The following is a 15,377-nucleotide window of genomic DNA, read 5'->3' as shown; positions in this document are numbered from 1 at the left end:
ATCGATCTTCATGCTCTTGGTTTAGCAATCGTAAATCTCAACTCAGATAAGCACTCATATTTTCATCCATTACAAATATGTGGACAAACAAGATACAAGAACACCTTCACTTTCGGTTGAAGAATGATTTAGCCTTGCGCATTTATATTGAGTTTGTTCATATTCGTCCAGAGTTCTGAGCTCCAATAGCATTAACATAGCAGATACTATATTCTAGCAGTTCCTGTAAATGCCTGAGCATATCTCTAATTTGTTGTTTACAAGGGGGAAAAAGAAACATCCATGTTTTAAGCGGCAGACGACCTGAGATTAAAGAGGCTGGTACAAAGTTACTTTACAAACAATTATATATGGTGTTTGTACATGGAATGAACTGAAAGTCACAGAAATTTCATGGGAATGAATTCTCATTGGTTGATCTGTTTAGGGCATATATTTCCTTTCTCTAGCTATAAAGTATCAAATGGTTTACTTCATTTGGGAATAGCTGAGTTTACGAAAGTTGGGTAGAAGATTTTCTACCTTGCACTTCTTCCTTTTTATCCGGTGGCCGAGCCCCTAAAAATCCCTCAATAGCAACTCCAGAAGCCAGTGAGGATTGAACAACTATATCATAAGACTTTGGTGAGAGGTCAAGGCCCTGATTTTGAGCCGTCAAATATAAGTCATATGCAAGCCTTGGTTTACCTCCATTGGCCAGACCCTCAATCATCATTTCATACGTAACATTGTTTGGTGAAATGTTCTGATCCTTCATGCGCTGAAACCATTCATATGCAGCATTGGTTGAACCGTTTCGTGCAAACCCACTGATAATGGCATTGTATGTGACAACGGTTGGCTCGATTCCTGATGAAACCATCTCATGAATGATGGTATCTACCATATTCAATTTTCCGTGTCCACTGAACACTGAAGCCATAATTGTGTATGCATACAAGTTCGGTTTTACACCAACCTTAAGCATATGTTCCCACACCTGCCGGGCCTCATCATAGAGTTTTCCCTTCTCAAGGGCACTAAGCAATGCTCCGTAAGAAAGTACTGTAGGTTTTTGACCTTGTTCCACCATTCTTTTAAAAATCTTGACAGCAGCAGAAGTTTCTGCAGCCTTGGAACAGGCAACAAGAACTGCATTCCACTCCTTACTTCTAGGTTTAAGACCTTTCTCTTCCATCTTGTTGAGCAGCCTGATGCCCCATCTCCAAATTCCTCTTTTTCTAGCTGCAGTCAGAAGAACATTAAACTGAGATACTATCAATTCATACGACATGTTATTTGGCTTCGGCCCCCTGTCCAACATATCCTCATAAATCTCCAAAGCTGCCCACCATTTCTTAGCCTTTCCCATCAACCAAATTACATGGTTACACACAGATATACCTATTTCAGTATGCCTTTCCCTTATCCTATTATACAATTCTTTTGCCACAGTATAATGTTCTTCACGGGTGCAAGCCCACAAAAGGCGCTCGTGTTCTGCCCGACTGAGTGGAACCCCAGCAATATCCATCTGTGCTAGAAGTTTTAGAACGTTGGTACTTAAGTTATCATCCTTCACAAGCCACCGGCGCATCACTTGGTAGCAAACACGTTTTGTAAAGTTCTCAAGCTGTATAAACTCATGTTCCCAGTCTTCAACAGACTCTTTACTTATATCACCTTTATGGTACTTTTCTCTGAACTCAATGAAGAACTGTAAAGCTCCATTTCCATCTTCCATTCGTTGATAAGCCAGCAATGCTGTAGAATAGGACACTGAAGACGGAGTCAGGCCCTTCTTCTCAATATCCTCAAGAACATCAAGGGCCTTAGTACTTAGTCCCTGCTCTATGTAAATTGCCATTTTAGTATTGTAAGTTACAACATTCAGTTCCACCCCTTCCTCAGTCATAGCACTCAAGACTTTGTCCATTTCTCCAAATTGTTTAGACTGCTTCACTGCACCCAAAAGACTATTATATATGAATAAGTTTGGGGTAATCGAACCATTAGTTTCTTCACTCTTTCTCTTAAGCCATTCAACAACAGCAAATGCAGAATCCATCAATCTGTCTCTTCCGAAACCCCTGATCATGGATGAGAATACTTGAAGGGGCAAATCACCCTTGTCCTTAAGAACCACCTCTACATCATCTGCTGTTTTTGCAAACTGTAAGCTCAATGCTAGCGCACGCACATCAATCTTCTCATTTTTCTGCTCCCAATTTGCTCCTCGATTTCTTACATCTACTTCATTTTTATCTTCACCACCCTCTGCTTCATCCACAATTAGATGATCTCCCTTACTCTCACCTTCCCCTGACAACCTATGTTCCGATGTGGATTCTTCTATAACAATGTCATTCCCAATTGCTTGTTCTTCCAATGCCCATGCTACTACAAATGAAGCACCAAAGGAACGCTTCTTAGACTGACAAAAGCGAGCAGGTTTAAGTTTAGAGTACCCAGAAAAACACCCACAACCAAAATCGAATTTTGGGCTTCCACTAAAAGCCTCAGCCCCAATAGCCCCTGAATTGCTAGAAAGTAATAATACAGCACCACTTCTACCATAACAAACAGGAAAACCAAGGCTCCACATTTTTTTTCTTCTTATCCTAGTACTAAATTTACAAGAAGAACCAAGTTCAAAGCCTAACTGGGGCACTGCCCAGGTTTCACCCCTTGAAGGCCAAGTGACCAAAGCTTGCATTTTCCATGCAATTTACAGGAAAAGAGAAACAACCCAGAATTGTATATCCTGTGGAAGAGTAGGATCATAAAGGTTGTCATTATACAAATTTCAACGTAGTTTTCATCTTTAAAGAGAGAACTTATATGAGAAACAACAACTATCAGAGATGTGGTTACATACCTGAACTCCAACAACTGTTAGTTTGATTCTGAGTTTGCGAAATTCCCAGAAACTGTGAGAGTAGATTGAAAAGGCGAGAGAAATAAATTTGCAATCTTGGGGTGTGCCACTAATAAAACCAAGTGAACTTCCAAAGTGGGTTTTGATTTTATTTCCCCATGGTGCTGTGGTTTTCTCACAGCCATTCAATTGTAAGGAGAAGAAAATAAGAGGTGAGAGCTACAAATCAGTCAAACAATTGGAAAAAATGGGGGAAAATGAAGTAGGCCAGGCCTTTCCATTTAATTTGTCTTGGGCTCAACCTAATGGACTCAGTTATTTATTCTGCCCTAATTACCCATTTACCCTTTGCAGAATGGTGGTCAGGTCAGGTGCGACCCAATGAGTATTGTGATTTTACCATTTACCCCCCGCTCGAGTTGAAATAATTACACACCTCCCGCCCTCTCACAGCTTTACCAATTAGAATGCTGCCACTCAACACTCGAGAGTCGTTTTGTATTTTTCTATTTATTTTGTATTTCCATTTTGGCTTCTTACTCTCTCTCTCTCTCAGTCAGCCTCACTGTGTAGTAGCAGTAGGGTTTTGAAAAACCCCGAAACCTAATCTCTCGTCCTCAGTTCAGGTAATTCTCTCACTCTCTGTGCTTCTTTCGTTTTCCCAATTCTTAGGTGCTTCATTCTGACCCTCATTTCCAGATTTTTGCTTTTTTATCGCCATCTTTTGTGATTAGTCTGTTTGAGTTTACACATATCTTGTGGCAGTTTTAGATTCTTCAGTTCTCTGAAATTCATGTTTTTAATGTTGGGTTTTCTTGATATATCTCTCTTCTTATGTGGGTTGCTCTTGGCTTCTCTTGATGTTGATGTCTTTGGATTGTTTGCGTGCTTAAAACTGCGACCCTTTTGTACACACACATAAAACACACATGCTATGTTACTTTGTATATGTTGCGGATGCTCTATTTCTTCAATTAGTTACCAAAATCTGGCCCATATTAACTTGTGGCTATTTTAAAAATCATTCGGTTGATTTATTTATTTATTTATTAGTACAAGCGATAGTCTAAAGTCTAAACTAGAGAGGGGTGGGGGATTTCTCACACACACACACACACACAATGAAGATGCCGTGGGGGTTCAAACCTAAGACCACCAGTCTCCAAGTCTAGCCCCTTTTTCCACTGGACTAGACCCCTGTTGGCATCATTGGGTTAACTTCTCCGGCCTCTCTGCACTCAAAATCCATGGAGCTAGACCAGTGAGCTATTACGTTTTCTTCGAAGGTTGATTTAAGAAAAGATTCATTGTGCTACTTTATTATTGTGTATTTTATTTATTTATGATTTACCCCGTTTTCTTTGGGTTGTCGGAGCCCTCTTAGGTGAGAATTCTTGTTGGTGACTGTATGTTTTGCCAAGCTTCAAATAAATTGTAGGAAACAAAATAAGTTTGTATTTTGAACTCTCAAAACATCAATTCAAAATTATAATAAACCAGAGTTTATAACTCTTGAAAAGTGAACTTACACTTCTATATTATGATCTTGTTTTAATACGCATATTTTGATTCTATTTTCAAGTTGCACGCAAATCATTCATGCCATATCCCCAACTGGTATATCCATGATAATTTCCTGAAGCACTGGGGCAACTTTTGGTTTCATTTGCTGGGGTTTTTGTTTGTACAAAAGAAATTTTTGTGTAAGTTTCGACATTAATATTTCCCCTTATCTCCCTGTAGTCAATAGCATAAAGGTAGTATAAGATTTTCTTTCTTTTCCTTTCATCACCCATGATTTGTTTGAGCTTTCCATATTGACTGATGTGCTTGTGTATAATAGTACATTCAAGGTCATTTTATTCTGAAAGGGAAAGTAAGACTTATGATTCAGGAGCCATGGTGACTGTGATGACGAGTCATCATTGTATATCTTTGAAACGTTATTTACCCAAATGATTAAAGTTATATATTTTTCCAGTTTGGTTCTTTTTAAAGTTCAGTGTTGGCTTCACTTGTCTTTCCTTACTACTTGATTTGTTGTATCTCAATCAATTCTTTTGTTTTTTGTTTGTCTTTGAATTTATTTTATTTTAATGATTCCTGACTACCATTGTTGTTCAGAGCATTTTTCCTCCTATTAATAATGTTGTCCTTCTGTTAAAATATGAAACAGATTCGTTATTAGAAGACCCTATTTTTAGACATTTGCATGTTGGATGCCATTTGTGGTTGAGAGACATAAGTATTCATGTAGTGCCTGCTTTGATCCTTTATTCTAATTACTTAGACATCATCCAAATATCCAAAATACAAATAAGATTTCACAAGTGGCAAATGATTTTTTTTTTTAATGTAATTTTTTTGTATTGAATTGTTAGTGTCTGTTTGTTCATTAGATATTTTTAAATGCAATGTTTCTGTATCTCACATAGCTTACCTGCGTGTAGGTTTGAATTTCACAAGTGGCGAACTTTGTGAATGTAATGCATGCTATAAAGGGCGGCTGGGCAGGGCGTACATTTGCCCTGGCTAAAAACAATGAATCTGAAGGAAGGAAGTCCCGAATTCGGCGTTCAAAGGAGGAGAGGAAGGCAATGGTTGAATCCTTTATAAAAACGTAATCACATTATATGATTATAGTTTCTTTGTTTAAAATTGCTACCGTTCTAACTTACTGAGAAAAGGATGTAAAAATCACTAATCTTCTCCCGACCCTTTACACAGGATAATGAAATAAGAATGAATTCTATATTCCTGTATTAAATTATCTTAAATTGGAAGCTGTTGACCAAGCATTACCTCTCGTCCTATGATTGTTTGTTTTTTGTACTACTTTATTCTTATTCAGCAGGATACCACACTGCTTTTGGATGTCTTTAAGTCATGGTCCGTTTTCTACATCTGTGTTTATTGCTTCTGGATGAGCTTATGACCTACTTTGAAGATATATGCTTCTTTCCGATTGATTGCCACCCAAATTGTTTGATGTACAGTGCTTTGATATTTTTTATTTTACCTGTAAGAATAAAGAAAATTTATTCTGTCTGACCACTCTTTTAAGTACTTTTTATTTTTATGTTTCTCAAGTTCAGGTCAATGAACAGGAAAAGCTAATAGTAACCTTGATGTTTCATAGGAATAAAACATATAATTGTGTTGTACTTGCAATATTGTTTAGTTGGACCAATTTTTCTAGGTATATGCAGTAGTACTGTTGCCTGTTATAAGCTTGAGGGACTATTAGGATATAATAGTGCTACTGTTGTATTTTCTTAGTCGTAAGATTTTTGAATATCTATTTTCCATTTGTGAATTTCTCAAGGAAGCAGATAACTGCAACCTGTTTAGTGATCTTGCTTACAGGTATCAGAAACTAAACAATGGGAGTTTCCCATCACTTAATCTGACCCACAAGGAAGTTGGCGGGTCTTTCTACACCGTACGAGAGATTGTCCGAGATATAATCCAGGAAAATAGAGTGCTGGGTCCTGCTAAGTTTACTGCAGAGGAGCAGACCATTGATCATTTCTTGGAACAAAATCCATTGGGTTCCATCGCTACAGAACCACCAAATACTCTGTCAATATCATTAAATCAATCTCAGTTTATCTCCAATCAAAATCAGGGTAGAATTGAAGAACTGGTTTTCACATCGGATGGGCATTTAGCTACACTTGAACGTCAGAATTTTGACAATGGGAAAATCATCAATGGTACTCAAGTTGAAGTGAATAACAAAGAGTTTGAACTGAAATGTACAGAGTTACGAGTAAAAGGACCAGTGGAAACAGAGAAGAATGTTGCTGAAGAATCTGTAGTTCATAATGGGGATTGTATTGGACCTGAATATCAGATGGTTGACAATGGATTAATCAATGGTAACCAGGTAGATCTGAAAGACAAAAAAACTGAGGAACTGACATGTACAGAGCTACAAACAATTGAACCTTTGGAAGCAGAGAAGAATGTTGAAGAAGTTCCGGAAACATCTAGGTCTAAAGTGACTCCTATAGCAGCAGATGTGATAGTGGAGACATTTCCATTAAAGCCGGCTAATGAGACAAGTGAGAACTTGGATGGAAGGTTACAAGAAGTAACAGATTTGGCTATATCTACCGAGGATCGAGTAGAGGAGAATCTTTCAAGTCCATTGCTTGAGAACAATTCCGGCTCACTCGATGAGGAAGCATTAGGAAATGCCAGAGATCCATCACTTGAAAGCTCAAATTGCTCAACCTTTAACGATGGTGTTGTGCATGAAAAAGGAAGCACAGACCTTAATGTCAAAGCACCTCATAAAGATGTTCCAACATCTGAGATCTTAGAACAGAGTCAGCTGACTGCTGGACCTAAGGTAGTTTTATTTTGAATGTCTATAGATTTTTCATAATTGTTATTATTAATATATAATTAAAAATGAAGTGTCGATATGGTCATGTATTTGCATTCTTGCAATTCATGATTGGTTGTGCCCTCAATTTTAATATTGTTAGTCTAGGTCTAGTAATGATGTTAACACTGCTGGTTGGAATTTGCTTCAACATTGTCTCTTAGATTGATAGTAAGGATTCAATTATCCATACCATATTGAGTGCAGAATTCTCTTTTGCTCTTAACAATAGTTGCTTTTGTTCAAATCATGTCGGAGTAGAAATTTCAGCTTCAAACTATTGTTACTGCATTTTTACAGGCTATCAAAGCTCCAGATAGCCTACATACGAACAATATAAATAGTACCGGTGGTAGTAGTGAGCTGTCAAAAACCAAAGAGGTGCTTGTGATTGAAGACGAAGTTGATGTTCAATCCAGCGGCAGCTCCCGGAAAGGAAGCAGCCCAACTTTAGACAGAATTAATCTGTAAGTATATGTAGTAAACCAACGGAGTGTTCGTTTTTTACTTACAGAACTAGGCAATTTAACATTCTTGTGTAGGATCATTAATTTGCCTGGTCGATTGTTTCTCTTGGCAGTGAATCATGGGAAGGGAGATCTCAAAAGTCGGCAAAACCAGAAGGTAACCCACTTTGGGACGTATTTAAAGCGTTTATAGACGCCTTTGTGAAATTTTGGTCTGAATGAACTTAAAGAGTGTAGTTTCAGTTTTTGTTACTGGTGAGTGAAACAAGGAGTTCTGTACCTGCCAGAGTAATTTGTGATTTCACTTGGGTTAATTGTGTGGTCTTTCATTAGACTGGTTTTCTACTTTCCCATACTTAACATGACTCAAAACAAAACTGAACTAAATAGTTTTATTATGCCTCTACTCGGTCGAGGCTGGTTAAACCTGACTATCGGTACACTAGGAAAATCATCCAAAAACTCCATAATGTCAGAAACAATATTAGGACTGAAAGATAAAAAGCTGATTTCTGTAAATTTATTTTGTCACGGTCCATATTCAGCCTAAACTAAATCCAAAGAGGTGAGGCTCTTATTTTACATGAACAAGCAATTAAGTCTTCAAGTCTGTTTCAGTAACTTCTTGTATTGGATTTGAATCCAACTTTTTAAACTTAAAAACAGAATTTGAGTTCAAAACTCAAAAAATTTGTTTGGTAGGTCTAGTTTTGAAAATCCAAACTCAAAACACTCAAATACTTGAAAACATAAAAAAAAATATCTGTTTTCAGATTTTTTTTTAATTTATAAAAACTGTTTTCAAGTTGGATACAAAACAAGTTTTTGAGTTTTAAAACATGGATTTTAGAACTCCTTGTTTTAAAAGTTTTTGAGTTCCTATTTGAATAGGATACCAAACAAGTTTTTGAATTTTAACAATTGTATTTGAGAACTCCTTATTTTTAGAGATATTTAGTGATATACTCATTTCTAGCACTAATATTATAAATAAACCCTACACAATTGAATTCCTATAAACAAACCCAAAAAAAATCCAAAAAATGATAGCTAGCCTTATTGAATTTAATATTGATTATTAAATTACTTTGATGCCCTATTGAGTGCTTTGGGTATTTTTATGAGATTTTGGGGTTGGGCTTGTTTTAAGAAATTGATGGCAGTTTTGTAATTTATAAGAAGTTAAAAGCTTTTTTGTTATGTTGTAAATGGGCTTTGGGTGTGTTTCTAAAGTCCATTTTATATAGGGTATTTTTATAATTTGGGCCTCCATATTGGGTATAATTGTGAATCTCCCTTATTTTTAAGAAAAATCAAAGTTTTGAGTTCCATATTTGAATAGGATACCTAACACCCCTTTAGATTTCCAACTACCAGGATATACAAAGATAACTTAATCAAACTCCAAAATATGAACATGAACACTTCCATTCCATTGCTTACAACACACACACACACACACACAAAGCTTTAAAAATTCCTACTACAAGACATAATTACATAACTTCCATTTACATAGTCTTCAAGTATGGTGGCAAGAAGTCGCAGAGCCATGAATTAAGGAGTAATGAAAAGAAACAAGTTCAATTTATTTAAGTGACATGGTCCAAAACGAAGTAGTTTTGGCTAGTTTTGCCTGCTACCCAGCATGCAGGACACGCTTTACTCAAAAAATTACACAAACACCTAATGGGCATTCCTGCCCAGCCAACCAAAGATGCAAAGGTTAATATCCCGCAGTTGCCATGTGGTTTTTCAGAGATGGGAGGTGCAACTGCATCTCCTTGCGCCTATGTGGCTCAGTCACTGGTGACAAGGGATAATTATTAATTTGAGTTGTTTGTAGGGGCTTTTTCATTCCGGTAGCTAAGAATGGGTCTGGGCTGCTGTAAAGTCCAAACGGGTGACCTTGCCCTTGTGTCTGAGTTCAAGAATCAGACCTCAAGAGTGCTTCGAAAGGGTTGTGGAGCCTTAGGAAACACCCTGGTCTCCTTCACCAACAAAACCAACAGTTGCTTACAGATAAATATATGGCTTAGCTTGAGAAGCTTGTGGCATGGAAGCTAAGCATTCATGAGTTTAGCATCAAAAAGAGGGAGGGCTTAGATTTCCTATGAGAAACAGGGGTTCAAAGTAAAGGGAGAAGGAATTTCAAGAGAATTTGTTGAGGAGAGAGAGAGAGGAAGAGATAAGGAAGGAGAAGTGGGTGGTTTGAGCAATATTCTGGCAGCTTGACGAAAGCTTCATCATGCTCTAGAATGGCTTGCCAGAAGAGAAGATGGGAAGAGATGGAGGAATATGGCTCGAAATTTAAGGGTTCCAGGGATGAGAGGTGATGCTTGCTCTCTCTGGATGTGGTTAAGATGATGGGTAGGAGATGCCCTCTTTTATAGGTGCTAGAAGCTCTTTTTTCCCAAGAAACCCTAGTTAGTTCTCTCCAATTTTGCCAAGTCTTCTTCTTCATTTCTCTTTTCTTCCTTTGATTTATCCTCATTTTTGTGAAATCCTTCTCAATCCAAACACACATAGACAAGATTTTTGGGAGCTTAAAGCCTTCCCGCAGCTGTTTCAGTGGCCATCTCCTATCTTTGGCTACCACCTCTCCTTCTTTCCTCCCTTATTTCATGGCAAAAGTTGGTAGGAGAAAGAAATGGGTAACGGCGTTGGTCTAAAGGGTGCTTTTTCTCCTAGCAACCTGCACGCACTAATATCCTTTGGTTTTTTTAATGGTCTACCTTGAGGTTTGCCTTTGACCACGTGCTAGAGTCTCCCAGGTAGCCTGCATACATGAGTAACCCTTGGGTTTTGTCATGGTTTTGTCTCCAGCCATGTGCTGGAGACTTTCAAATATTTTCTTGGTCATTTGGGCCTTTCTCTAAGGTGATGGGTTAGCCTACTAAGGGGATGGGCCAATTTTCTAAAGTAATGGGCTACATTTTCCTCTCTTTTATACTTACCCACATATTTAGGCTTAAGAAATGGGCTCGAATTTTGGGGCTCTCAAGTAGCCCAAAACTTCCATTTCTTGGCTCATCATACCACAACCCACTCAGCAAGCCCCGGCCATTTACGTCGCTTGGGCCCACTTAAGCTTGTAGTGTGGCTAGGTGCAAAAATAAGGGTTTTCTGCTTAGCATTGCATGTCGATTGGCGTGCTTGAATTTTATCATTTTTGAAAAGGGATATGATGCTTGACGGGATAATTAGCATGGGTTCGTAGAGCCAGTGCATTTTATAGGCTCATTTCAATTCTTAGCGTGACGGATTACATATTTATTTGGCATGGCACGTGGATCGTGACTTATGCGAGCGTGTATGACGAACTTTCACGTGCTCAAATTGGATTTCTCTTTAACAAGGTATCACACTAGGCTTGGAATATATTTGAGCCCAACTCTTGAATTCTTTGGGCCTCAACACTGTTAAAGCCATACAAGTGATGCAATCTCAGTCCTCATAAAGGGTGAAAGAAAAACCTGACATATGCACAATACACTAAATGAACACAACGAGTAAACAAGTGTGGCAAGCTAAGGGCATTTTGGTATTCTACGATAATCCAAAATTTTAAATTTAAAAACAATATTTGAGTCCAAGACCCAAAAAAATCTATTTGTTATGCTCAGTTTTGAAAACCCAAACTGAAAAATATATAAACACTTCAAAACAGAAAAATATGTTTTTCTTTAGAAGCATTTTCTAGAAACAGTTTTCAAGTTGTCTACCAAACAAGTTTTTAAATCATACAAAATGAATTTTAGAACTCCTTATTTTTAAGAAAAATCAAAATTTTTGAATTTCTTACTCAAACGCTCCCAGAAAGAAAAATACTAGCTTGCTACGTCATAGACTGAGAGTAAGACTGTTGATGCGTAAAAGTGGTTTGACACGTGGTTCGCCCAACTTAGTGATATTGTGCCTTTGGAAGGGAGTTAGTCTTCGTAAGATCAAGTTCCTGCAAAAAGGGAACGTTCGGTAAGACCTTGGGGTACCGGTGCGGTACCGGCCGAAGGCTCTCCGATGCTTAAGTAAGTACGGATTTAGTAAAGATTAGACTACAGATCAAGCGGTAGCGTACCGTTGGTTCCTCTGTCCCCCCTTCTTTGGGAATAGGGGTCTCCTTATATAGACCTTGTGAGGTGTGCTTATTTTGGAATTTCCGATGTGGGACTGTAGGAGCGGACTGTGAGCATGACACGTGTCCAAGGGCAAAAGCATCAAGATGTATATGTTTCGGTAGGGTTCCTGCCGAAGGGCCTGTAGTGTGAAGCTGTCGATTCTGTCCACGTGTCGGGTGGTCATTGGTCGTTTAATTCGGGTATAAACAGTAGTCCCCCAAGTTCTCTTCCGAAGGTTCTTCGGAAGGGAATTTGGTTCTACCCTGATGGTTCGTAGATGCCCTGCCGTTCGGCAAGTTCGTTTGGGGGAGGCTCCCCTGAGATCTGAAGGGTCGCCGATGCTGAGAGGGGTGAAGGCAAGGACTCTTCGTTTCCCGCGCCTGGCGCGTGGAGACGCTTCGTCTTCCGTACTTGGCGTGCAGAGACGCTTCGTCTTCTGCACCAAGCGTGCGCCTCACACCACCACCCACAAGACGACACGTGGCCTGTGAGGTGACGCTTGACGGCCGTATTCATGAGCCGTTTGGTTTCCCGAGGCGTACCGTTGTATCCATCCTCCTATAAATAGAGATGGCTCCAGGCATAGAGCTCACTTTGCATTTGAGAGTGGCGAGAGCTTTGTGCGGGAGATTACCGAATATTGTGAACGGCAATCGAGGCGATTTCCAGGAGAGTTCTCGGCAATCGAAGCCTTCAACAACACCCAAGGTAAGGTGTCGTTCGGTACTCCCAACTTTCTTTTTATTCGATTGTATCTTCTTATGGCGTAGGCTTGCCGATCGCAACATAGGATTTCTTTCGGTAGTCTAGTGACCTATAGGTAGTAACGTAGACATCGGTAGGATAGTTCATCACACCACCACCTTAGCCTTCGTTTCCTTTCCTTTTTGTAGATGTCTGCTAGCGAGTCTTCTTTCGGCAGTGAGCCCAACGCGTTCGATGAGGAGTTGTCATCGGGCTGGGACACGTCCAGCGGGGCTGCGAGCCTCGGAGCCGAGAGTGGAGAGGACACCGATGTGGAAGTTATCGGTGAGGAGGTGACCTCCGTTCCTGTCCACGGCGTCGGCAAAGGACTGATGACGGGGCAACCTCTTCCCTTGGCCGCCGTCTATAGGGATGGTACCCGCGTCGGTACCTTCGAACTCCAGCCGGAGGCTTCCACCTCTGGGCGCGACGATGTCGTCGCCGGTCCGTCCCGGCCGAGGGTTACGATCGTCCATCGAGAGCGGTCGAGGATACCGTTGGGCGTACCGAAGAAGACCCTGTTTGGGGTCGATTATTTGGAGCCGAACAAGCTTACCGAACGGGAGCTTGCAAAGATTAGGGCCGAATACCTCATCCCAGAATCGGTGAAGATGAGGATCCCGAGCTCGACCGAATCCCTCAGCGACCCCGGGGAGGGCGAAGTCGCCTTCTTCACCGATATGCTGGTGCAGGGGGTCAGGTTGACGTTGCAGCCAGCCGTCCAAAAGATCTTAGCCCAGATCGGGTACGCCCCGGGCCAATATAACCCCAACTTCTGGGTGGCCCTGATGGGGGTGATAGCTGCCTTCGGGATTGCCGGGGAGGGGGAGCCTTCCTACGAGCAGTTCTCGTACCTCTACAGCATCACCAAGTCGAAGAGTGCCGACCATGGTGGCTGGGTTCAGGCGAACTGCCTGAAGGCTTCCGAGCGGGGTCATTTCATCAGCTCGGTGCCAACTTCCCAGAAGTCGTGGAGGAATCGGCGGGTGCTACTCTCCGGCGATTGGGAATCGCCATCGGGAGTGTCTCCGCGGTTCCCGGTGCCCACGACGTTCCAAACAACCGGTAGGTTCCCGAGTTACCGATCGGTAGGCTTTTAGGATTGTAATTCTTTCCTTATTATTCTTTTACTAATCCTTTCTTTGACAGGGAAACTCAAGCAGCCGACTCCGGCCCAAGGTGAGATTCGGCAGATCGAAAGGGTGAGGCTAAAGGTTTCTGCCGCCGAACGAGTCTACCCGCGGTTCCTCTTCACCAGCAATCTGATCAAAGCCGGACTTGTCGACCCTGCCGAGAGTGAGTATGCTTGCGTTTTCCCGTCGCTTTCTTTTTTTTTTATTGTGCACGCCGACTAACAGATTGTTTTTGGGCCAGTGACGGACGCAAGGAAGGCTGCCGAGGCCAAGAAAATGAATGAGTCCTCCAGAAGGCGCCTCCTAATGGGGCTGGAGAAGAAGAAAAGGCAGCCCGCGACAGCTCCGGTTCGGCAGGCACTTGATCCCGAGGACGTGACCCTCAGGGAGCGCCTCCAACAGCTGGGCGCCGAGCCAGTGGCGTGGCCAACTGCCGATGCTCATGCACCGAGGCAGTCAGGTGCCGAAGCCACTGCCTCAAGAGCAGCCGGGAAACGGCCGGTGACGGTGGACTTGGAAGCTTCGCCCGCTTCCAAACGGAGCCGCCCGTCGGAGGCTTCTAGGGCCGTCTTTGCGGCGGAGGACGAGGACGGGCCTACCGAGGCTGTCACCATCGCCTGCCCTTCGAAGACGGTGCAGTTCGTCAACCATATGATCCTCGGATCACAAATGGAACTACCGAAAGTTGACGAACTGCCGAAGAAACTTCTTCGGGAGCAAGCGGGACGCGCCTTCCGACTGCAGGCAGCGGTAAGAATCTACCTCCGGTGTTATCCTTTCATAATTTTTATATTCCAAGTGGGGCTTCTTTCTGATTATCTTCCTTGTGTGCAGGCGTCCATGGAGATGTGGCTCTGCGTCAAGCGAGCCATCTCCGCTGCCGAACGGCGAAGAAGGCCTATGACGACGGCAGGGCTAAAGTCGCCGAAGCGGGCAAAGCTATCCAGGACCACGCCCATCTTTTGAAGGAGAAAGAGGCTGCCGAACGGCGTGCTCTCGCTGCGGAGGCGATGGTGGGCGAGATGCGGACGGCTCTGGAGGCAGCGCGGGCGGCAGCGCGTGATGCCGAGGCCGTTTCGGAGGCGGTTCAGGATGCCATGCAGGAGTCCGAGCGGACCAAGGCTGCGGAAGTTGAGGCTGCCGTTCAAGCGGCAATCCAGGGATACCGTTCTTCCGAGGAGTTCACTACCCTACTGGACGGGGAAGTTGGCTCCGAGATGGCGGACATGTTGTACCGATTCAAACGGTACAACCCTGGCCAGAAGCTGAACCTCAACTTCGCTGCCGATCCTCCTCCCCTTCCAGAGGGAATTACAGAAGAGATGATCGAGGACTACGAAGGGGAGGATGCCGCCGGGGGCTCCGGTATTGCCGAGGCCGCTGCTGGGGACGAAGCCGCCGCCTGAAGGCGTTTTTATCGTTGTACTTAGTTAGCACTTGTTTTTATTTATATTCTGAACACATTGATGCCGAGGGCATCTTTTAATTTAATTTTGCCCTTTTTAATTCAACCTTTAATTTAAGTTTGCCATTTTAACTCGTGTGAGTGCGTTATAATTGCTAATTGCCGTGGGCTAATTGCCGATAGATCGCCAATCATCGAATTAAAAGTCACTTATTACCGTAGGCTAATAAGGACGCTGTTGGATGTTTAAAATGCCGTAG

General features: G+C 41.9%; 3 protein-coding genes across 3 annotated transcripts; 2 read left to right on the top strand and 1 right to left on the bottom strand.

The window, feature by feature from the left end:
* Positions 1 to 269: 269 nt before the first annotated feature.
* On the bottom strand, positions 270 to 3,033 carry LOC117620324 (protein LOW PHOTOSYNTHETIC EFFICIENCY 1, chloroplastic-like). Its single transcript, XM_034350486.1, has 2 exons — positions 2,858 to 3,033; positions 270 to 2,743 (listed from the first exon to the last, which is right to left on the bottom strand). Exon 2 carries the CDS (start codon positions 2,693 to 2,695, stop codon positions 494 to 496), a length of 2,202 nt encoding a protein of 733 aa, XP_034206377.1. The 5' UTR covers positions 2,696 to 2,743; positions 2,858 to 3,033; the 3' UTR covers positions 270 to 493.
* A 312-nt stretch (positions 3,034 to 3,345) lies between these two features.
* Positions 3,346 to 8,049, top strand: LOC117617143. The gene is made up of 5 exons (XM_034346412.1): positions 3,346 to 3,483; positions 5,308 to 5,477; positions 6,224 to 7,214; positions 7,551 to 7,717; positions 7,831 to 8,049. Exons 2-5 carry the CDS (start codon positions 5,344 to 5,346, stop codon positions 7,937 to 7,939), a joined length of 1,401 nt encoding a protein of 466 aa, XP_034202303.1. The 5' UTR covers positions 3,346 to 3,483; positions 5,308 to 5,343; the 3' UTR covers positions 7,940 to 8,049.
* Positions 8,050 to 13,410: 5,361 nt separating this feature from the next.
* On the top strand, positions 13,411 to 15,172 carry LOC117619784. The gene is made up of 3 exons (XM_034349820.1): positions 13,411 to 13,875; positions 13,954 to 14,462; positions 14,547 to 15,172. Coding segments are annotated over exons 1-3 (642 nt in total). The 5' UTR covers positions 13,411 to 13,874; the 3' UTR covers positions 14,679 to 15,172.
* The last annotated feature ends 205 nt before the right edge of the window (positions 15,173 to 15,377 follow it).

Source organism: Prunus dulcis, chromosome 2, assembly GCF_902201215.1.
Source record: "Prunus dulcis chromosome 2, ALMONDv2, whole genome shotgun sequence".
Classification (NCBI taxonomy): domain Eukaryota; kingdom Viridiplantae; phylum Streptophyta; class Magnoliopsida; order Rosales; family Rosaceae; genus Prunus; species Prunus dulcis.
Note: the sequence above shows the minus strand (reverse complement) of the source record. Positions and strands in the feature narration are given on the sequence as shown.

Excerpts from the sequence above, each read along its gene's own strand:
- LOC117620324 (XM_034350486.1), bottom strand. The coding sequence starts at position 2,695 with ATGCAAGCTTTGGTCACTTGGCCTTCAAGGGGTGAAACCTGGGCAGTG.
- LOC117617143 (XM_034346412.1), top strand. The coding sequence starts at position 5,344 with ATGCATGCTATAAAGGGCGGCTGGGCAGGGCGTACATTTGCCCTGGCT. Across the intron at positions 7,215-7,550 it reads AGCTGACTGCTGGACCTAAG|GCTATCAAAGCTCCAGATAG; the intron begins GTAGTTTTATTT and ends GCATTTTTACAG. Across the intron at positions 7,718-7,830 it reads ACTTTAGACAGAATTAATCT|TGAATCATGGGAAGGGAGAT; the intron begins GTAAGTATATGT and ends TTCTCTTGGCAG.
- LOC117619784 (XM_034349820.1), top strand. Across the intron at positions 14,463-14,546 it reads CCTTCCGACTGCAGGCAGCG|GCGTCCATGGAGATGTGGCT; the intron begins GTAAGAATCTAC and ends CCTTGTGTGCAG.